Raw genomic sequence first — 22,707 nt, 5'->3', positions numbered from 1 at the left:
TACACCTTGGAAAGTCTTCAGCAGGATACTGTCGTGATTCAAAGTGTATTTTATCAAACGAGTGCTTTTGTTTTGAAATCACTTCCGTGAGTTTCGCCCGGCCCCTCGCTCCAAGGACCATAAGATAAGATAAGACAAGACTAGATGAGATAAGATCCTCCCATGAGTCCCTCCCTTTCCGGTGGGACTCATGGGAGGATCTTATCTCATCTTGTCTCATCTAGGTCCTGTACCTGCCTGTGGCGGAGGGGGGCAGGGCCTCGTCACTGGGTGCCAGCATCGGTCCTGTACCTGCCTGTGGCGGAGGGGGGCAGGGCCTCGTCACTGGGTGCCAGCATCGGTCCTGTACCTGTCTGTGGCGGAGGGGGGCAGGGCCTCGTCACTGGGTGCCAGCATCGGTCCTGTACCTGTCTGTGGCGGAGGGGGGGCAGGGCCTCGTCACTGGGTGCCAGCATCGGTCCTGTACCTGCCTGTGGCGGAGGGGGGCAGGGCCTCGTGGACATTACTGCGAGGACTGCTGCTTTTAGACTGCAGGCGGCTCAGCGGCTGCTGTATGGTGCCTCTCCCTGCTGGATGGCTATGGCCCGGCTGTTGCTCTGGAGGGCAGGGGGCTTTGGTTTTGATAAACACCTGTTTCTGCTGAAGGCCCCTGCGTACAAGATAACTGGACTTACACCTTTTTACTGCTCAGTCATCAATGCCTGGAAGATTCTGAGTTTCACCAGACCACCCGACCCCCGGCCTGGGATGTGGCTGTTTGAGGAGCCACTGTTTGACACTGGTTTTCTTTCTGGAACCCTTTTCTCTTCGGCCACCCTAAAGAACGCGTTCATTGAAGCGGGAGTGGTAAAACTTGGCCATTTGACGGGGGTCTCCACAGAAACACTGGCTGAGGTGACGGGCATTCAATCAACCCGAGTTCTGGAGAACTTGGTAGATGAGGTGTGGCAGTCGCTGTCGCCATCCCACCGGACTTTTGCTCTGGATGCAGATCTGGCTGACCAGTGGGGAAAGGGACACGAGTATGTCTTTCCTGCCTTGAGTGAGGGTCCTGCGGTGGGGGAATGGAGAGAGGAGGATGGTCTCCTGCTATCACTGGGGACTCTAACACCTGGAACGTTCAGCTCCTGCAGTGGGAAGCAGCTTTACCTTAGCTGCGTAAAGGTGCTAACCCTCAGCTCTCTTCCAGGCGTCAGAGAGTCGAGGTGGACGGATGTGTTTGGCTTGGGCTCTTCCCCTCAGGGCAGCTGGAGGGTCCTGTATAAAGCTCCAGTTGAGAAACGGATGGCAGACATCCAATGGAGAATCATACACGGAGCAATAGCCACTAACAAATACAGAGCTCATTTTGACCCGGGCACAAGGGGGGGCTGTCCGTTCTGTTTTATGGCAGAAACATTGGAGCATTTAGTGGTGTCCTGTCCCAGATTAGCTGGTCTAAAAAGAATGTTACAGGAGTGGGTGAAAGGGTTGGGGAGGTTTTCTCCATACCACTTTGTGTCCTTGGCCCAAATACACCCTGAAGAAGAGGGAAACTTTAGTACTGATACATTTCTTGTTTGCTAATGCAAAATGAGCGATCTGGAAACGTAGAAAGAACCAAGTTGCTGGAGTGGGATGGACGGATGCAGTGCTCTGTCTGAGGGGGCTGGTGGCAGCGCGTCTGAGGGTGGAGCATGCTACACACTGATCCACCATCTGCAGGGGGGTCTGGATGTGTGGGCTGTGGGGCAGGTTCTGTGCTCACTGGGGGAGAGGGGGGAGAGGGGGGTCTGGGCTCCCTAGGGGAGAGGACTCTCTCATACTGACGTCTTAAAGGAAGGTGTAGTCTCTGTTTTTAAAGTGTGTCAAAGAGGATACTTTTGAGCTTCATCTGAAATAAATAACTATAATAATAAATAACTCTAATAATAAATAACGAGTTCTTGAGATCTCAGTCACATTAAAATATTTATTCAAAGCATTTCAAACTCTTCAAATCTTTTAAACACTTTCAGCAAGAAATATCACAAAGTGGACAAAATGTAAAACTTAAAAACGGTGAGTCTGTCCTCCACGAAGAAACGGGGGAATGTCCTTTAGAGGAAGTCACATGACCTCCATCACATGACCCCTGTCACGTGACTTCCATCACATGACTTCCATCACATGACCTCCATCACATGACCTCCATCACATGACCCCTGTCACCGCTGCAGGAGAAACCCACTAAGAAAAGGAACAGGAAACATCTGTACACGCTGTCCTCAGGTGATGCTGCGTTCAGGTGCAACAGGAACACACTGAAGGTGTCCCACATCCCCTGAACGCAGCACGAGCACTTATCAAAACATGGAAATATAAAATGTTTAAAGTTTAAATTAAAAACTAAACTCTGGTCCCGTCAGCGGAGCTCCTTCAGATTAGAGTCATCAAATAACTATAATAAAAAACACCTTTCATGTTTCAGACGCTCAGAAATCCTGTGAGAGAAAATACAATTGAACACAACTTGAAGCCTGGAGCAGAAGTGATCTGAGCTGAAAAGGTAACAACACAAGCAGCGTTTAGACAACAACAACAACAACAACAGAGACATCCTGAACGTCACCAAGCGCTCCGTCTTAAGTGTCCCCTTGTCTCCCAGCTGTGTGCGTCACTCTTTAGTGTCCCCTTGTCTCCCAGCTGTGTGCGTCACTCTTAAGTGTCCCCTGGTCTCCCAGCTGTGTGCGTCACTCTTTAGTGTCCCCTGGTCTCCCAGCTGTGTGCGTCACTCTTTAGTGTCCCCTGGTCTCCCAGCTGTGTGCGTCACTCTTAAGTGTCCCCTTGTCTCCCAGCTGTGTGCGTCACTCTTTAGTGTCCCCTGGTCTCCCAGCTGTGTGCGTCACTCTTTAGTGTCCCCTGGTCTCCCAGCTGTGTGCGTCACTCTTTAGTGTCCCCTGGTCTCCCAGCTGTGTGCGTCACTCTTTAGTGTCCCCTTGTCTCCCAGCTGTGTGCGTCACTCTTTAGTGTCCCCTGGTCTCCCAGCTGTGTGCGTCACTCTTAGTGTCCCCTGGTCTCCCAGCTGTGTGCGTCACTCTTTAGTGTCCCCTGGTCTCCCAGCTGTGTGCGTCACTCTTTAGTGTCCCCTGGTCTCCCAGCTGTGTGCGTCACTCTTTAGTGTCCCCTGGTCTCCCAGCTGTGTGCGTCACTCTTTAGTGTCCCTTGTCTCCCAGCTGTGTGCGTCACTCTTTAGTGTCCCCTTGTCTCCCAGCTGTGTGCGTCACTCTTTAGTGTCCCCTGGTCTCCCAGCTGTGCGCGTCACTCTTTAGTGTCCCCTGGTCTCCCAGCTGTGTGCGTCACTCTTTAGTGTCCCCTGGTCTCCCAGCTGTGGTGCGTCACTCTTTAGTGTCCCTTGTCTCCCAGCTGTGTGCGTCACTCTTTAGTGTCCCCTTGTCTCCCAGCTGTGTGCGTCACTCTTTAGTGTCCCCTGGTCTCCCAGCTGTGTGCGTCACTCTTTAGTGTCCCCTGGTCTCCAGCTGTGTGCGTCACTCTTCAGTGTCCCCCTGGTCTCCCAGCTGTGTGCGTCACTCTTTAGTGTCCCCTGGTCTCCCAGCTGTGTGCGTCACTCTTTAGTGTCCCCTGGTCTCCCAGCTGTGTGCGTCACTCTTTAGTGTCCCCTGGTCTCCCAGCTGTGTGCGTCACTCTTTAGTGTCCCCTGGTCTCCCAGCTGTGTGTGTCACTCTTTAGTGTCCCCTGGTCTCCCAGCTGTGTGCGTCACTCTTTAGTGTCCCCTGGTCTCTAGCTGAATGTTCTCTAGATGCTGCATGTGTGGTCAAGTTGCTGAAGATGTGTCTGAGCGAGTCCAGGAACATCTGGGTGTATGTAATAACAGATTCTCAGGTGTAGTAGCACCTGCAGGTGAACAGGTGAGTCTTAATGATGCAGCAGCTGTAACTGTGTCGCTGTATCAATAAAGGTTGAATATATTATTGAATGTTTTCCTTTGCTGACGGGTTCCAGCTTGACCTTTGACCTCAGACTGATGCTGTGTGTGTTCATGGCAACACACACACACACACATATATACAGTATATATATATGTATATATTTACAGAGTATATTTGTACACATATATTTAGTAAAAACTGTAGAAGAGTCCACACAGTTTTAGTGTCACCTTTCTCAACATAGAACACGTCCCAGAATGCAACAGAAAGAGGCCTCTCATGAATGACCTCTGACCTGCAGCACATGATCGTTCACTGCAGTCAGGTGACCCAGAGATGCTCATCACATGATCGATGACGTCACTGACATCCAATCAGAGCTCAGGAGAGTTTGGATCTGACGGAGAGACCAAGCGATGTTAGCTAGCATTAGCACTGAGCTAAACTAGCTTCAGTTTATAATCTTAATGTTATGATAGCGCTACGCTACAATGGTTTCCACTGAAAAAGTAAACATTAGCTAAGGTGCTACATTAGCTGGAAAGCTATTAAGTTAGAAAAGAGCTACATTAGCTTCAGCTCAAAATCTTGTAGTTTAATAGCTAGCTACGTTAGCTTGTTAGCTAGCCTCTAGAACTTCTGGGTCCATAGTGTTAGCTAACATGTATTTAGATAATCTACTGTACATTTGTGTTTAAAGCTAGCCATTAGCATTGTTGGTGTTAACTCTAAACCAATAGAACTACTTTAGCTTCATCCTTAAGCCAAGTAGGCTAATATCAGATACAGTTTACAGCTAGCTGTGTTAGCTTAATCTCCAAACCAACAAGGTTCATAATGTTTGCTAATATTAGCACCAAGCTACGTTAGTGTCATCTCAACAATCTGCTGTACCTTTAGCCATCATTAGCAGTTAGCATCACGTTATCTAAACCTACTTTTATAAAAAGGAAGAACTTTCTTGGTAATGCCAAAGTTAGCATTTAGCCACATTAGCTTAGTATCCAAATCAACTGGACGTTCCTTAAAGACTTTAATGAGAATATTTCTCTAGTTTTAAAGATTTAATGTTGTTTAGCGTCAAAATATCTCATGAAATCTGAGCTCTGAGTGTTTTGAAATCCATGAATACAATCAAAGCTCAATCATTTAAACTGAAGCCATGAAGACATTAGCCTAGCCTAGCACAACAAGTGTGTAACAGACAGCAGTTAGCCACCGTTAGCAGTTAGCCACAGCTAGCAGTTAGCCAGCGTTAGCATTTGGCCACCGTTAGTAGTTAGCCACCGTTAGCATTTAGCTTACAACAAAACGACCTCCATCCTGAAGATCTAAACTCTAAGGAAACGTAAGAGCTTTTTCGATGTTGCCATATGAAGTCAATCTAGACGAGGAACGTGTCTGAGTTCCACCTGAAGTTAGCTCGTTGCTAACCCTCTTTATTTATGTAGCATTATGATGAAGTTAGCTCGTTGCTACCCCTCTTTGTTTATGTAGCATTATGATGAAGTTAGCTCGTTGCTAACCCTCTTTATTTATGTAGCATTATGATGAAGTTAGCTCGTTGCTACCCCTCTTTGTTTATGTAGCATTATGATGAAGTTAGCTCGTTGTTACCCCTCTTTGTTTATGTAGCATTATGATGAAGTTAGCTCGTTGCTACCCCTCTTTGTTTATGTAGCATTATGATGAAGTTAGCTCGTTGCTACCCCTCTTTGTTTATGTAGCATTATGATGAAGTTAGCTCGTTGCTACCCCTCTTTATTTACGTAGCATTATGATGACATTGTTGTTTGTTATTGTTTGTTTCAGGTTCAGCGGGTCTCTCCGTCAGCTGCTCTGGGATCAGTTTCTGTACTGAGTGTGTGTGTGTGTGTGTGTGTGTGTGTGAGGGGGGGGGTCTACATGCTGGGGGGGTGTCCGGGGGTGACGGGGTGTCGGGGGGGGGGGCCAGCTCCAGCAGCGCGGCCACCGTCCCAGCCACCAGGGGGAGCCCTCGCTCCTCCAGGATGTGCAGAGGAAGACACAGCTGAGTCTACATACACCACCGAAGAAGAAGAAGCATGGAGGGAGGGGGGGGGGGGTCGAGGGGGGGGGACAACAACGGAAAGGAGGGTCAACGGATGGTAAAAATAAAATAAGGAGTAAAACAACAGTAATCATGAAAACATAAGGGATTAAAGGAGCAAATCAAAACAGAGTGAGCTGATGAGGAGAAGAGAGAGAGAGAGAGAGTTATCCAGGAGGAGAAGAGAGAGAGAGAGAGAGTTATCCAGGAGGAGAAGAGAGAGAGAGAGAGAGAGTTATCCAGGAGGGAGAAGAGAGAGAGAGAGAGAGTTATCCAGGAGGAGAAAAGAGAGAGAGAGAGAGAGTTATCCAGGAGGAGAAAAGAGAGAGAGAGAGAGAGTTATCCAGGAGGAGAAGAGAGAGAGAGAGAGTTATCCAGGAGGAGAAGAGAGAGAGAGAGAGTTATCCAGGGAGGAGAAGAGAGAGAGAGTGAGAGTTATTCAGGAGGAGAAGAGAGAGAGAGAGAGAGTTATCCAGGAGAAAAGAGAGAGAGAGAGAGAGTTATCCAGGAGGAGAAGAGAGAGAGAGAGAGTTATCCAGGAGGAGAAGAGAGAGAGAGAGAGAGTTATCCAGGAGGAGAAGAGAGAGAGAGAGAGAGAGTTATCGAGGAGGAGAAGAGAGAGAGAGAGAGTTATCCAGGAGGAGAAGAGAGAGAGAGAGAGTTATCCAGGAGGAGAAAGAGAGAGAGAGAGAGAGAGAGAGAGAGAGAGAGAGAGTTATCCAGGAGGAGAAGAGAGAGAGAGAGAGAGAGAGAGAGTTTATCCAGGAGGAGAAGAGAGAGAGAGAGAGTTATCCAGGAGGAGAAGACCAGGAGGAGAAGAGAGAGAGAGAGAGTTATCCAGGAGGAGAAGAGAGAGAGAGAGAGAGAGAGAGAGTTATCCAGGAGGAAAAGAGAGAGAGAGAGAGAGAGAGAGAGAGAGAGAGAGTTATCCAGGAGGAGAAGAGAGAGAGAGTTATCCAGGAGAAGAGAGAGAGAGAGAGTTATCCAGGAGGAGAAGAGAGAGAGAGAGAGAGTTATCCAGGAGAAAAGAGAGAGAGAGAGAGAGAGAGAGTTATCCAGGAGGAGAAGAGAGAGAGAGAGAGAGTTATCCAGGAGGAGAAGAGAGAGAGAGAGAGTTATCCAGGAGGAGAAGACCAGGAGGAGAAGAGAGAGAGAGAGAGTTATCCAGGAGGAGAAGAGAGAGAGAGAGAGAGAGAGTTATCCAGGAGGAAAAGAGAGAGAGAGAGAGAGAGAGAGAGAGAGTTATCCAGGGAGGAGAAGAGAGAGGAGTTATAATCCAGAGAAGAGAGAAGAGAGTATCCAGGAGGAGAAGAGAGAGAGAGAGAGAGTTATCCAGGAGAAAGAGAGAGAAAGAGAGAGAGAGTTTATCCAGGAGGAGAAGAGAGAGAGAAGAGAGTTATCCAGGAGGAGAAGAGAGAGAAGAGAGAGTTTATCCAAGGAGAAAGAGAGGAGAGAGAGAGAGTTATCCAGGAGGAGAAGAAGAGAGAGAGTTATCCAGGAGGAGAAGAGAGAGAGAGAGAGTTTCCAGGAGAGAAGAGAGAGAGAGAGAGTTATCCAGGAGGAGAAGAGAGAGAGAGAGTTTATCCAGGAGAAGAGAGAGAGAGAGAGAGTTATCCAGGAGGAAGAGAGAGAGAGAGAGTTATCCAGGAGGAGAAGAGAGAGAGAGAGAGTTATCCAGGAGGAGAAAAGAGAGAGAGAGAGAGAGAGTTATCCAGGAGGAGAAGAGAGAGAGAGAGAGTTTCCCAGGAGGAAGAAGAGAGAGAGAGAGTTTCCAGGAGGAGAAGAGAGAGAGAGAGAGAGTTATCCAGGAGGAGAAGAGAGAGAGAGAGAGAGTTATCCAGGAGGAGAAGAGAGAGAGAGAGAGAGTTATCCAGGAGGAGAAGAGAGAGAGAGAGAGTTATCCAGGAGAGAAAAGAGAGAGAGAGTTATCCAGGAGGAGAAGAGAGAGAGAGAGAGAGTTATCCAGGAGGAGAAGAGAGAGAGAGAGAGTTATCCAGGAGGAGAAGAGAGAGAGAGAGAGTTATCCAGGAGGAGAAGAGAGAGAGAGAGTTATCCAGGAGGAGAAGAGAGAGAGAGAGAGAGAGTTATCCAGGAGGAGAAGAGAGAGAGAGAGAGTTATCCAGGAGAAGAGAGAGAGAGAGAGAGTTATCCAGGAGGAGAAGAGAGAGAGAGAGAGAGAGTTATCCAGGAGAAAAGAGAGAGAGAGAGAGAGAGAGAGAGTTATCCAGGAGAGAAGATAGAGAGAGAAGAGAGATTAATCCAGGAGGAGAACAGAAGGAATAGATGAGAGATTATCCAGGAGGAGAAAGAGAGAGAGTAGAGAGAGTTATCCAGAGAAAGAGAGAGAGAGAGAGAGAGAGAGTTATCCAGGAGGAGAAGAGAGAGAGAGAGAGAGTTATCCAGGAGGAGAAGAGAGAGAGAGAGAGAGTTATCCAGGAGGAGAAGAGAGAGAGAGAGAGTTATCCAGGAGGAGAAGAGAGAGAGAGAGAGTTATCCAGGAGGAGAAGAGAGAGAGAGAGAGTTATCCAGGAGGAGAAGAGAGAGAGAGAGAGTTATCCAGGAGGAGAAGAGAGAGAGAGAGAGTTATCCAGGAGGAGAAGAGAGAGAGAGAGAGAGTTATCCAGGAGGAGAAGAGAGAGAGAGAGAGAGAGTTATCCAGGAGGAAAAGAGAGAGAGAGAGAGAGAGGAGAGAGAGAGAGAGTTATCCAGGAGGAGAAGAGAGAGAGAGAGAGAGTCCCAGGTAGAGACTAGATAAAGACTAGGTCTAAGTCAAGGCCAACAAGTCCCAGATAAAGACTAGGTCTAAGTCCAGGCCAACAAGTCCCAGATAGAGACTAGGTCTAAGTCCAGGCCAACAAGTCCCAGATAGAGACTAGGTCTAAGTCAAGGCCTACAAGTCCCAGATAAAGACTAGGACTAAGCCAAGGCCAACAAGTCCCAGATAGAGACTAGGTCTAAGTCCAGGCCAACAAGTCCCAGATAAAGACTAGGTCTAAGTCCAGGCCAATAAGTCCCAGATAGAGACTAGGACTAAGTCAAGACCAACAAGTCCCAGATAGAGACTAGGTCTAAGTCAAGGCCAACAAGTCCCAGATAAAGACTAGGTCTAAGTCAAGGCCAACAAGTCCCAGATAAAGACTAGGACTAAGTCAAGGCCAACAAGTCCCAGATAAAGACTAGGACTAAGTCAAGGCCAACAAGTCCCAGATAAAGACTAGGACTAAGTCCAGGCCAACAAGTCCCAGATAAAGACTAGGACTAAGTCCAGGCCAACAAGTCCCAGATAAAGACTAGGTCTAAGTCAAGGCCTACAAGTCCCCGATAAAGACTAGGACTAAGTCCAGGCCAACAAGTCCCAGATAAAGACTAGATAAAGACCAGGTCTAAGTCAAGGCCAAATAGTCCCGGATAAAGATAAAGACTAGGTCTACGTCAAGGCGAACAAGTCCCAGATAAAGACTAGGTCTAAGTCAAGGCCACAAGTCCCAGATAAAGACTAGATAAAGACTAGGTCTAAGTCAAGGCCACAAGTCCCAGATAAAGACTAGATAAAGACTAGGTCTAAGTCAAGGCCTACAAGTCCCAGATAAAGACTAGGACTAAGTCAAGGCCTACAAGTCCAAGATAAAGACTAAATAAAGACTAGGACTAAGTCAAGGCCTACAAGTCCCAGATAAAGACTATGACTAAGTCAAGGCCTACAAGTCCAAGATAAAGACCAGGTCTAAGTCAAGGCCTACAAGTCCCACATACAGACTAGGACTAAGTCCAGGCCAACAAGTCCCAGATAAAGACTAGAACTAAGTCAAGGCATACAAGTCCCAGATGAAGACTAGGACTAAGTCAAGGCCAACAAGTCCCAGATAAAGACTAGGACTAAGTCAAGGCCAACAAGTCCCAGATAAAGACTAGGACTAAGTCAAGGCCTACAAGTCCCAGATAAAGACTAGGACTAAGTCAAGGCCTACAAGTCCAAGATAAAGACCAGGTCTAAGTCCAGGCCAACAAGTCCCAGATAAAGACTAGGACTAAGACAAGGCCTACAAGTCCCAGATAAAGACCAGGTCTAAGTCAAGTTCTACACGTCCCAGATAAAGACTAGGACTAAGTCAAGGCCAACAAGTCCCAGATAGAGACTAGGTCTAAGTCCAGGCCAACAAGTCCCAGATAAAGACTAGGACTAAGTCAAGGCCTACAAGTCCAAGATAAAGACTAGGACTAAGTCAAGGCCTACAAGTCCCACATAAAGACTAGGACTAAGTCAAGGCCTAAAAGTCCCACATAAAGACTAGGACTAAGTCAAGGCCTACAAGTCCCAGATAAAGACTAGGACTAAGTCAAGGCCTACAAGTCCCAGATAAAGACTAGGACTAAGTCAAGGCCTACAAGTCCCACATAAAGACTAGGACTAAGTCAAGGCCTACAAGTCCCAGATAAAGACTAGGACTAAGTCAAGGCCAACAGGTCCCAGATAAAGACTAAATAAAGACTAGGACTAAGTCAAGGCCTACAAGTCCCACATAAAGACTAGGACTAAGTCAAGGCCTACAAGTCCCAGATAAAGACTAGGACTAAGTCAAGGCCTACAAGTCCCACATAAAGACTAGGACTAAGTCAAGGCCTACAAGTCCCACATAAAGACCAGGTCTAAGTCCAGGCCAACAAGTCCCACATAAAGACTAGGACTAAGTCAAGGCCTAAAAGTCCCAGATAAAGACCAGGTCTAAGTCCAGGCCAACAAGTCCCACATAAAGACTAGGAATAAGTCAAGGCCAACACGTCCCAGATAAAGACTAGATAAAGACTAGGACTAAGTCAAGGCCTACAAGTCCCAGATAAAGACTAGATAAAGACTAGGACTAAGTCAAGGCCTACAAGTCCCAGATAAAGACTAGGACTAAGTCAAGGCCTACAGGTCCTGTATTAGTTGGAGGAAAATGGTTCAGGAGAGATGGAATAAACATGATGATGAGGAGGAGGAGGAGGAAGAGGAAACAGGTCAGATCATCTTTACTCTGTATCTCTCACTGCTGTCACACCTGGTTCTACCTGAGGAGGTGACATCATTAAACCACAGGTGAGACAGGTTACCTGAGGGACTCTGATCTAAATGCTGTGACTGATCACATGACGTTAACCACAGGTGAGACAGGTTACCTGAGGGACCCTGATCTAAATGCTGTGACTGATCACATGACGTTAACCACAGGTGAGACAGGTTACCTGAGGGACCCTGATCTAAATGCTGTCACTGATCACATGACGTTAACCACAGGTGAGACAGGTTACCTGAGGGACTCTGATCTAAATGCTGTGACTGATCACATGACGTTAACCACAGGTGAGACAGGTTACCTGAGGGACCCTGATCTAAATGCTGTGACTGATCACATGACGTTAACCACAGGTGAGACAGGTTACCTGAGGGACCCTGATCTAAATGCTGTCACTGATCACATGACGTTAACCACAGGTGAGACAGGTTACCTGAGGGACTCTGATCTAAATGCTGTCACTGATCACATGACGTTAACCACAGGTGAGACAGGTTACCTGAGGGACCCTGATCTAAATGCTGTCACTGATCACATGACGTTAACCACAGGTGAGACAGGTTACCTGAGGGACTCTGATCTAAATGCTGTCACTGATCACATGACGTTAACCACAGGTGAGACAGGTTACCTGAGGGACTCCGATCCTGCGACACGCCTCCAGGAAGTTCTCTACGTTTCGTCGACATTTGGCCATCGTGAGTTTAGGCTGCAGGGAAACAGGATTACTGTTAGAACAAGCAGGTCCACTCAGGATCAATAATAATAACAACATTTAAAGGTGGGGTAGGTAAGTTGGAGAAACCGGCTCGAGTGCGCTAGAATTTGAAAATACACAGCCGGAAAAAATCTGCCACTTCCTTACAGAGCCCCTCCTCCAACACCAGTGGCGACTGGTCATTAGGGGCAGGCACAGCCCCACCTAGTGTCAGCAGAAAGTATTACAAATAATGATTACAAAAAATGCAAAAAAAAAATATATATATATATAAAATATATTTTCAGATCATGTTTAATCATCTGATTCGTCTGTACATTGCTGTTTTAGTCTGTGTTCTTCTAATTAGTGTGTCTACAGTCACAGTGTGTGCCTATTGAGCTGTTTAGAGCCATGTGGGACAAAACCTGATCATGCCCCTTCCTCTCGCTGTGAAGTCAACGGTGACTGTAAAAACTACACTGCGCATGCTCAGAGTATTTTCCTATTTAATGTGTGTGTCAAAAAAATAATGACCATAGGGGCACAGAGCTGCCATCCCCACCATACGTCATCTCAAATCATTCAGAGCTGATTGGCTGTAAGTACGTGTGCCGCGAAAAGTGTGCTGTGTGAAGAGGAGACGAGAGAGCTGCAGGGGCGCGTCCTAAAACCAGGAAGTAAGCTGCGCATGGCTTCCCTCGACAAAAAAGCAATGAGATTTCTCCATAGAATTTTAGAAAATAGCTCGAAATAAGATCTGTGGGAAACGTACCTGTTAGATAAATGCACGTTTTGATTAGCCGGATAATATCCACATGTCTACCCTACTTTTATAATTTTTTTAGACTTTTGAAACTACAAGAAGATAAGGAGGACTTTTACAAAAAAGTAATAGAAATGTTTGTCCAGAAGGATAGGCAAATGGACTTCATCTTCAAGTCAAGGTAAGACCGCCATTTGATTGAAAATGGGATCTTACTAAGAGAGAACAATTCAATATTTAAATGATAAAATTACATTTTTTGGGTATCCTTTTGTTGAACTGTCCGTTTAAAATTAATCGAAGCATCAGACAAAAAAAGCTTTTGAAAATAATATTATATTTTGGTTTAGGTCAAAATATAATATGTGTAAACCTGAAGAGTCAGTGCCAGTGCCTCAGCAGCCATGAACCTCACTGCACGTCACTGCAGAAGCTTATATATAGACATCTACGTTTTTTGTGCCCCACCACTTTTGTACATATAAAAACGCCACTGTCCAACACACACGAACGCGCACATGACCAATGAGGGCACGAGATAAGTTTGTGCACAGATGGAAGGCTGACAGGCAGGTAGGCCATCCAGTTATTTTAGCCGGGCCGGCTCAGATGATTGGTCGTGCTTTTTACAGAACTACAGCTTCCACAGATGATATATATTTATGGATTTTGTGTCAAAGCACTTCAGATATTCATTGCTATCGGGATGTTAAGAGCATTCCATGGAATATAACAACAAGTGTATCTCGAGCCGGTTTCTCAAACTTACCTACCCCACCTTTAAAGACGATAACAAAAATACATTCATAATAGTAAAAAAAAAGAAGATATATGATCAAATAATAATATGATAATATAAAATAATAAAAAAATAAAGATTAATAATAATAATAATAATATTAATAATAATGATGTATTGATCCTGGGCTCACCACAGCGGGGGAGGGCACGTGGATGCTGGGCACGGAGCGCGGCCTCACGTGATTGGCCAGATGACAAAGCACCACGCCGTCGGTCAGCGCGGCGCCGAGGTCGCTCGGAAGAGACACCTTCAGACGGGCCTCGATGTTCTGCAACGATCAATACATTCAATCATTAATAATCTGTAGAGACACCTTCAGACGCGCCTCGATGTTCTGCAACGATCAATACATTCAATCATTAATAATCTGTAGAGACACCTTCAGACGCGCCTCGATGTTCTGCAACGATCAATACATTTAAGACACTAATGAAGCTCACCTTCCTGAGCTGCTCCACCAGCACAGCGTCTTCTCCAATGAGAGGAGGGGGGGGGGGGGAGGGGGAGGAGCCTCCTGTGGAGCAGTGTCACCTGAAACACACACACACACCGTCACACACACCTCCTACTCTCTGCGCCTCCACCTGAATGCATCACATGATTCTTTACCCCTCCCCTCCTCACAGTAGGAGAGGAGGTTAGGAAAGGAGACAGGAGGTCAGGAAAGGAGACAGAGGAGGTTAGGAAAGGAGACAGGAGGTCAGGAAAGGAGACAGAGGAGGTCAGGAAAGGACACAGAGGAGGTCAGGAAAGGAGACAGAGGAGGTCAGGAAAGGAGACAGAGGAGGTTAGGAAAGGAGACAGAGGAGGTCAGGAAAGGAGACAGAGGAGGTCAGGAAAGGAGACAGAGGAGGTTAGGAAAGGAGACAGAGGGGGTTAGGAAAGGAGACAGAGGAGGTTAGGAAAGGAGACAGAGGAGACGCCTCACCTTTCCTCCGCTCTTCTTTCTGCCCGATGCGGAACAGGACGCTCTCCGGCCTCTGATTGGTCCGGCAGGAGGCCACACCCCCGGGGCTCGGGTAGGAAGGCGACTGATTGGCTGAAAGGAAAATCAATGAGTCAAATGGACCAATCAGAAGGAGTGAGAGATGTGAGAGTGAGAGAGTGTCTCACCTGTAGGAGAGAGAGCGGCCCGGTCCTCTCCCTGCACACAACAACACACATTAATAATAACAACAACAACAACAACATGTTCAGAAACCAGCAGCAAGCGTTGGGTTGATTCAACATGTGTGAAATATTCAAATGTTTAGTTGTTAGTTTATTTTATAATGATTTAGTTTTACTACATTTACTTTTAGATTTGTTAACCTGTTGAGCCCTGAGCCTGTTTTCAAGGTCTCAGGCTCTAAAATGCCATTCCCAGAACAAATGCCCATATCTTCTAAAAGGAGAAAATTAATAATCTTTTTTCTCAAAGTAATGATAAGTGAGTTGGATTTAGAAAAGTCAGAATCAATATAGATGTTTTTTATTTTAAAGTAAATTCAGATTGAACATAGTAAAAAAAAATTAAATTATAGTGTCCGTCCAAAAAAAAACATTACTTATAGTGAAAACTACCCTTGGATGATGAGTTAGTAGACTAAAAGCTTTAGGAATCCAAAGTACAACATATAATAAGTACCCTGTATCAAGATTGATGCAAAACAAGTGACATTTGACCTTTTTAGAGAGGTTTAGCAAAAAGAAACCACTTCTGGGGTCATTTGGGTGGATTTTCCATATCTCTGGCCCCCCTTGCTCGATTTTGATGGTTGACACCTCTTTTTTACAGCTAGAGCCAATGGAATCGAGGGGAGGTTCCACATACACACACACGTTACCAAATAAGGAGTGAGAGTGACGCGTAGCCAAAACCGGAAGCTGCGATAACTCTGGTGGCTACCATTAGCAGCTAACATTTATTCTCCTATTTTTGCATAAAAATGGAATTATGGATTATCAATCATTTATTCAAAGTGACAGACACTGACAGACACATTGGATTAACCTATGGATTAACCTATGGATTAACCTATGGATTAACCTATGGATTAACCTATGGATTAACCTATGGATTAACCTATGGATTAACCTATGGATTAACCTATGGATTAACCTTCAGCCGCGTTTTGTCTCGTTTTAATGCCATTGAACACGACTTTTGATCAGAATAACAGCTAAAGGTGAGCATATCTCTGTGTTGTCTGTATTTGCTTCCCCTGTCGCGAGTTCTGATCGCTCAGTGATGATACTTATATTTCTATAATCTGTGGAATCTCAGGATGTTAGCTAAGCTTGTGTGTGCAGATCCGATAAGTATATAGATCGGTATAGCTAGAGTTCTGTGCTAAGTGCGTCAGCATGTTTTCGCTCAGGGCTCATTTAGACCCTTCTTGTGAGACTTGTGTTTTGTTTCGGTAAAAATGGTTCGTATCATCAGTTAGCTGAGTTTCTTCCCGTTAGGAGGGTATGACACATTCATAGTTTTTTAAATATTAAGAAGCCCTGAGACACAGTGTCGTGAAAAAAAAAAAAAAAAGAAGACCCGCCGAGGGGGTCTTTGGGGCTTAACAGGTGTTTTTCAAGATGTCAGTTATTGATCATATTTTTTTATATTTGTGATTTTTAGTATTTTGTTTGAATGGTCCGTCAGTACTTTTTTAGATGTTGTTAGTAAAGTAGTTTATTTTCTTTGTGTCTTTTTTTAACGTTTTTAGCTGTAAGTAGATTTTTGGAGGCGTGGCCAAACCCTTACCATAAAGAGGGCGGAGTCATCTGTGTGGGTGCAGCGTCTGGAGGGGTAGACAGTCTGAGGACAGACAGACAGACAGGCGAGGGTTAACAGGTGGAGGGGAGTGGCCTAAATCCTAGTGGGCGGAGCTAAAACAACCAAAACTGGATCTAACCAAGCCCCAAGGAAGTGCGCCGGACTCTGAGGAAAATATCCGTTGTGTCTGTGACTACCCGATTCGCACTGCGCGAGTTGGTCCGCCATATATGGAGGAACAACTCACGCTGGAGCAGTACAAATCGGGCAGACGTGCAAATCGGGTAGTCACAGTGGCCAAACAGCGGTACTACAACTTCCGTATCAGTCCGTGACGTCACTGGGACAGAAATACTTTCTCCCATTACATCACATGTCATTTGTTAGACGCTTTTATCCAAAGCGACTTACATACATTCAGTACTGAAGAGAGCACCAGGTGAGGTCAGGTGAGAGCACCAGGTGAGGTCAGGAGAGAGCACCAGGTGAGGTCAGGTGAGAGCACCAGGTGAGGTCAGGAGAGAGCACCAGGTGAGGTCAGGTGAGAGCACCAGGTGAGGTCAGGAGAGAGCACCAGGTGAGGTCAGGAGAGAGCACCAGGTGAGGTCAGGTGAGAGCACCAGGTGAGGTCAGGTGAGAGCACCAGGTGAGGTCAGGTGAGAGCACCAGGTGAGGTCAGGTGAGAGCACCAGGTGAGGTCAGGTGAGAGCACCAGGTGAGGTCAGGAGAGAGCACCAGGTGTGTGTGTGTGTGTGTGTGTGTGTGTGTGTGTGTGTGTGTGTGTGTGTGTGTGTGTGTGTGTGTGTGTGTGTGTGTGTGTGTGTGTGTGTGTGTGTGTGTGTGTGTGTGTGGTCTCACCTCACTGTCTGACTTTGTTGGGCTCTGCGTTGTGTTCGGCTGTGAATAAACAACAACAGTTAGTGAAGGTTTCTCAATTCTCTAATTGCATAGTTCTGAATGAGAGATGAACCTCTAACATGTGAACGTTTTGTGGAAGAACGATAACAGATATCTGTGACATTTCAAAACGTGAAGCATGTGAAGGAAGTTGAGAATCTGAAGTGTAATTTTTGTGTACTTTCAGGTTAATAATGTGGCCTTTTTGGCAGTTTAAGAAAGGTGTGCGGCTGCTGCTGTGAGGAAATATCTGCCTGAAATTACAATGGGCTTTAATGGAGACATGTTGAACGTGTTGTCTCTTCGTGCTCTCAAGAGGCATTTTGGTCATTCTTTGTCAAGCTACGAGATGTTTTCCTACGTTTGTCATGAAAAATGATCTCTCAGGAATGTAGGGTTTGGGAATTAAAAAAAATATATGAAGGGAAATTTCACATTTTCCCTAGAGGAGGTGAGGTTCCCCCTAGAGGAGGTGAGGACCCCCCTAGAGGAGGTGAGGACCCCCCTAGAGGAGGTGAGGTTCCCCCTAGAGGAGGTGAGGACCCCCCTAGAGGAGGTGAGGTCCCCCTAGAGGAGGTGAGGACCCCCCTAGAGGAGGTGAGGTCCCCCCTAGAGGAGGTGAGGTCCCCCCTAGAGGAGGTGAGGACCCCCCTAGAGGAGGTGAGGTTCCCCCTAGAGGAGGTGAGGACCCCCCTAGAGGAGGTGAGGACCCCCCTAGAGGAGGTGAGGTTCCCCCTAGAGGAGGTGAGGACCCCCCTAGAGGAGGTGAGGTCCCCCCTAGAGGAGGTGAGGTCCCCCCTAGAGAGGACCCCCCTAGAGGAGGTGAGGTCCCCCCTAGAGAGGACCCCCCTAGAGGAGGTGAGGTCCCCCCCTAGAGGAGGTGATGTCCCCCCTAGAGGAGGTGAGGTCCCCCCTAGAGGAGGTGAGGTCCCCCCTAGAGAGGACCCCCCTAGAGGAGGTGAGGACCCCCCTAGAGGAGGTGAGATCCCCCCTAGAGGAGGTGAGGTCCCCCCTAGAGAAGACCCCCTTAGAGGAGGTGAGGTCCCCCCCTAGAGGAGGTGATGTCCCCCCTAGAGGAGGTGAGGTCCCCCCTAGAGGAGGTGAGGTCCCCCCTAGAGAGGACCCCCCTAGAGGAGGTGAGGACCCCCCTAGAGGAGGTGAGGTCCCCCCTAGAGGAGGTGAGGTCCCCCCCTAGAGGAGGTGAGGTCCCCCCTAGAGAGGACCCCCCTAGAGGAGGTGAGGTCCCCCCCTAGAGGAGGTGAGGTCCCCCCTAGAGAGGACCCCCTTAGAGGAGGTGAGATCCCCCCTAGAGGAGGTGAGGTCCCCCCTAGAGAGGACCCCCTTAGAGGAGGTGAGGTCCCCCCCTAGAGGAGGTGATGTCCCCCCTAGAGGAGGTGAGGTCCCCCCTAGAGGAGGTGAGGTCCCCCCCTAGAGGAGGTGATGTCCCCCCTAGAGGAGGTGATGTCCCCCCTAGAGGAGGTGAGATCCCCCCTAGAGGAGGTGAGGTCCCCCCTAGAGAAGACCCCCTTAGAGGAGGTGAGGTCCCCCCCTAGAGGAGGTGAGGTCCCCCCTAGAGGAGGTGAGGGTCCCCCCTAGAGGAGGTGAGGTCCCCCCCTAGAGAGGACCCCCCTAGAGGAGGTGAGGACCCCCCTAGAGGAGGTGAGGTCCCCCCTAGAGGAGGTGAGGTCCCCCCCTAGAGGAGGTGAGGTCCCCCCTAGAGAGGACCCCCCTAGAGGAGGTGAGGTCCCCCCCTAGAGGAGGTGAGGTCCCCCCTAGAGAGGACCCCCTTAGAGGAGGTGAGATCCCCCCTAGAGGAGGTGAGGTCCCCCCTAGAGAGGACCCCCTTAGAGGAGGTGAGGTCCCCCCTAGAGGAGGTGATGTCCCCCCTAGAGGAGGTGAGGTCCCCCCTAGAGGAGGTGAGGTCCCCCCTAGAGAGGACCCCCCCTAGAGGAGGTGAGGTCCCCCCTAGAGGAGGTGAGGTCGCCCCTACATACATGTTCTTTTAGTAAACACTGCAAAGGTTAAAGGTCATAATAAGGTACCTTTGTCTTGCTCTTCTGTCTCTCCTCGTCGTACCTGAGCGCCGCCAGGTGAGCCTCCCGCCTCACCCGCTCCACGCCCCCCACCCCTCCCACGCCCCCCACCCCTCTCTGAGGGACACAGCAAACACATTCATTTCAAATATTAGTTATATTATTAAAGTAGCATTTTGTATTTATTTATATTTTATTTAGGCAGCTCCATGTGAACAGAGAGGTGTTACCTGACTGTGGGCACCAGAGGGCGCTGTGACACCGTCCACCACACTCCTGCAGGTGAGACAGGTGAGAGACAGGTGAGAGACAGGTGAGAGACAGGTGAGAGACAGGTGAGAGACAGGTGAGAGACAGGTGAGAGACAGGTGAGAGACAGACAGGTGAGAGACAGGTGAGAGACAGGTGAGAGACAGGTGAGAGACAGGTGAGAGACAGGTGAGAGACAGGGGAGAGACAGGTGACAGACAGGTTGAGAGACAGGTGAGAGACAGGTGAGAGACAGGTGAGAGACAGGTGAGAGACAGACGGTGAGAGACAGGTGAGAGACAGGTGAGAGACAGGTGAGAGACATACAGGTGAGAGACAGGTGAGAGACAGGTGAGAGACAGGTGACAGACAGGTGAGAGACATACAGGTGAGAGACAGGTGAGAGACAGGTGAGAGACAGACAGGTGAGAGACAGGTGAGACAAATAGGTTAGAGAGAGACAGGTGAGAGACATACAGGTGAGAGACAGGTGAGAGACAGGTGAGAGACCTACAGGTGAGAGACAGGTGAGAGACAGGTGAGAGACAAGGTGACAGACAGGTGAGAGACAGGTGAGAGACAGGTGAGAGACATACAGGTGAGAGAACAGGTGAGAGAGAGACAGGTGAGAGACAGACAGGTGAGTGAGAGACAGACAGGTGAGAGACAGGTGAGAGACAGGTGAGAGACATACAGGTGAGAGACAGGTGGAGAGAGAGACAGGGTGAGAGACAGACAGGTGAGGAGACAGACAGGTGAGAGACAGGTGAGAGAGAGACAGGTGAGAGACAGACAGGTGAGAGACAGGTGAGAGACATACAGGTGAGAGACATACAGGTGAGAGACATACAGGTGAGAGACATACAGGTGAGAGACATACAGGTGAGAGACAGGTGAGAGACAGGTGAGAGACAGGTGAGAGACATACAGGTGAGAGACAGGTGAGAGACAGGTGAGAGAAGGTGAGAGACAGGTGAGAGACAGGTGAGAGGACAGGTGAGAGACATACAGGTGAGAGACATACAGGTGAGAGACAGGTGAGAGACAGGTGAGAGACAGGTGAGACAGACAGGTGAGAGACAGGTGAGAGACAGGTGAGACAGACAGGTGAGAGACAGGTGAGAGACAGGTGAGAGACAGGTGAGATGATCACAGGTGTATCCGTGATGTTTCTACCTGCTGTGTCTCCGCGTGTCTTCTGTCCTCGAGCTGCTGTGTCCTGGAGACCCCTGCAGACAGGAAGTCACACACACATATGATGTATGAAACAAGATGGAGGCTGCAGTCAGGAGACACTGCTCTGACGGAGAGACAGCTGTCATTACCTTCAAGAGATGAGAAGAAGAAATGAGTGGGCGTACCTCTCTGGTGATGCGCCTCTCGATGTAGGCCATGAACTGGGAGCTGAGGCTGGCTCCTTCACCTGCTGCTCCTTCACCTGCTGCTGCTCGACTCCTCCCCTCCTCCTCCTCCTCCTCCTCCACACAGCTGTCAATGAAGTCTATCTGCTCCAGCTCGGCATCTGGAGAACACAGGTGTGTCTCAGGTGAGGCTCAGGTGAGGCTCAGGTGAGTCTCAGGTGAGTCTCAGGTGAGTCTCAGGTGAGTCTCAGGTGAGTCTCAGGTGTGTCTCAGGTGAGGCTCAGGTGAGTCTCAGGTGAGTCTCAGGTGTGTCTCAGGTGAGTCTCAGGTGAGTCTCAGGTGTGTCTCAGGTGAGGCTCAGGTGAGTCTCAGGTGAGTCTCAGGTGTGTCTCAGGTGAGTCTCAGGTGAGGCTCAGGTGAGTCTCAGGTGAGGCTCAGGTGAGGCTCAGGTGAGTCTCAGGTGTGTCTCAGGTGAGTCTCAGGTGAGGCTCAGGTGAGTCTCAGGTGTGTCTCAGGTGAGGCTCAGGTGAGTCTCAGGTGAGTCTCAGGTGTGTCTCAGGTGAGTCTCAGGTGAGGCTCAGGTGAGGCTCAGGTGAGTCTCAGGTGAGTCTCAGGTGAGTCTCAGGTGTGTCTCAGGTGAGGCTCAGGTGAGTCTCAGGTGAGGCTCAGGTGAGGCTCAGGTGAGGCTCAGGTGAGGCTCAGGTGAGTCTCAGGTGAGGCTCAGGTGAGGCTCAGGTGAGGCTCAGGTGAGGCTCAGGTGAGTCTCAGGTGAGGCTCAGGTGAGGTGAGGCTCAGGTTAGTCTAAGGGGTGTCTCAGGTTAGTCTAAGAGGTGTCTCAGGTTAGTCTAAGAGGTGTCTCAGGTTAGTCTAAGAGGTGTCTCAGGTTAGTCTAAGAGGTGTCTCAGGTTAGTCTAAGAGGTGTCTCAGGTTAGTCTAAGAGGTGTCTCAGGTTAGTCTAAGAGGTGTCTCAGGTTAGTCTAAGAGGTGTCTCAGGTTAGTCTAAGAGGTGTCTCAGGTTAGTCTAAGAGGGTGTCTCAGGTTAGTCTAAGGGGTGTCTCAGGTTAGTCTAAGAGGTGTCTCAGGTTAGTCTAAGGGGTGTCTCAGGTTAGTCTAAGAGGTGTCTCAGGTTAGTCTAAGAGGTGTCTCAGGTTAGTCTAAGAGGTGTCTCAGGTTAGTCTAAGAGGTGTCTCAGGTTAGTCTAAGGGGTGTCTCAGGTTAGTCTAAGGGGTGTCTCAGGTTAGTCTAAGGGGTGTCTCAGGTTAGTCTAAGAGGGTTCAGGTCAGGTTAGTCTAAGAGGTGTCTCAGGTTAGTCTAAGAGGTGTCTCAGGTTAGTCTAAGGGTGTCTCAGGTTAGTCTAAGGGGTGTCTCAGGTTAGTCTAAGGGGTGTCTCAGGTTAGTCTAAGAGGTGTCTCAGGTTAGTCTAAGGGGTGTCTCAGGTTAGTCTCAATGTTAATAACAGTAATACTAACAGTAGTAATAGTGATAATGAACTCACGCGTCCCATTGGCCAGCAGTCCTCTCTGTCTCTGCTCTCTGCTGATCTCAGAGACTCTCAGAGGCAGCTCTGACAGCTCCTCTGTGGGCTACACACACACACACACACACACACACACACACACACACACACACACACACACACACACACACACACACACACACACACACACACACACACACACACACACACACACACACCACACACACACACACACACACACACACACACACACACACACACACACACACACACACACACACACACACACACACACACACACAGGAAGTGAGTGTCTTTGTATGTGTCTCTCTGTGTGTGTGTGTGTGTGGTCTGTGTGTGTGTGTGTGTGTGTGTCTGTGTGTGTGTGTGTGTGTGTCTGTGTGTGTGCGTGTGTGTTGTGCTGTGTGTGTGTGTGTCTGTGTGTGTGGTGTGTGTGTGTGTGTCTGTGTGTGTGTGTGTGTGTTGTTGTGTGTGTCGTGTGTGTGTGTTGTGTGTGTGTGCTGTGTGTGCTGTGTGTGTGTGTCTGTGTGTGTTGTGTGTGTGTGTGCGGGTGTGTCTGTGTGTGTGTGTGTGTGTCGTGTGTGTGTGTGTGTGTGTGTGCGTGTGGGTGTGTGTGTGGTCT

General features: G+C 48.4%; 1 protein-coding gene across 1 annotated transcript in view; it reads right to left on the bottom strand.

The window, feature by feature from the left end:
* Positions 1 to 5,609: 5,609 nt before the first annotated feature.
* lrch3 (leucine-rich repeats and calponin homology (CH) domain containing 3) overlaps positions 5,610 to 22,707 on the bottom strand; it is a 25,999-nt gene continuing 8,901 nt past the window's right edge. Inside the window, 13 exon segments of the mRNA XM_034148464.1 lie at positions 5,610 to 5,943; positions 11,662 to 11,739; positions 13,426 to 13,563; positions 13,736 to 13,826; positions 14,217 to 14,334; positions 14,409 to 14,439; positions 16,036 to 16,089; positions 16,906 to 16,944; positions 18,987 to 19,094; positions 19,208 to 19,253; positions 20,403 to 20,455; positions 20,588 to 20,748; positions 22,083 to 22,170. Coding sequence (XP_034004355.1) covers positions 5,674 to 5,943; positions 11,662 to 11,739; positions 13,426 to 13,563; positions 13,736 to 13,826; positions 14,217 to 14,334; positions 14,409 to 14,439; positions 16,036 to 16,089; positions 16,906 to 16,944; positions 18,987 to 19,094; positions 19,208 to 19,253; positions 20,403 to 20,455; positions 20,588 to 20,748; positions 22,083 to 22,170 — 1,275 coding nt within the window. The 3' untranslated portion in view covers positions 5,610 to 5,673.

The sequence above is a fragment of the Trematomus bernacchii genome, unplaced genomic scaffold (genome assembly GCF_902827165.1).
Source record: "Trematomus bernacchii unplaced genomic scaffold, fTreBer1.1, whole genome shotgun sequence".
In the NCBI taxonomy this organism is placed as follows: domain Eukaryota; kingdom Metazoa; phylum Chordata; class Actinopteri; order Perciformes; family Nototheniidae; genus Trematomus; species Trematomus bernacchii.
The sequence above is the reverse complement of the archived record's forward strand: the minus strand, read 5'-3'. Positions and strand labels throughout refer to the sequence as shown.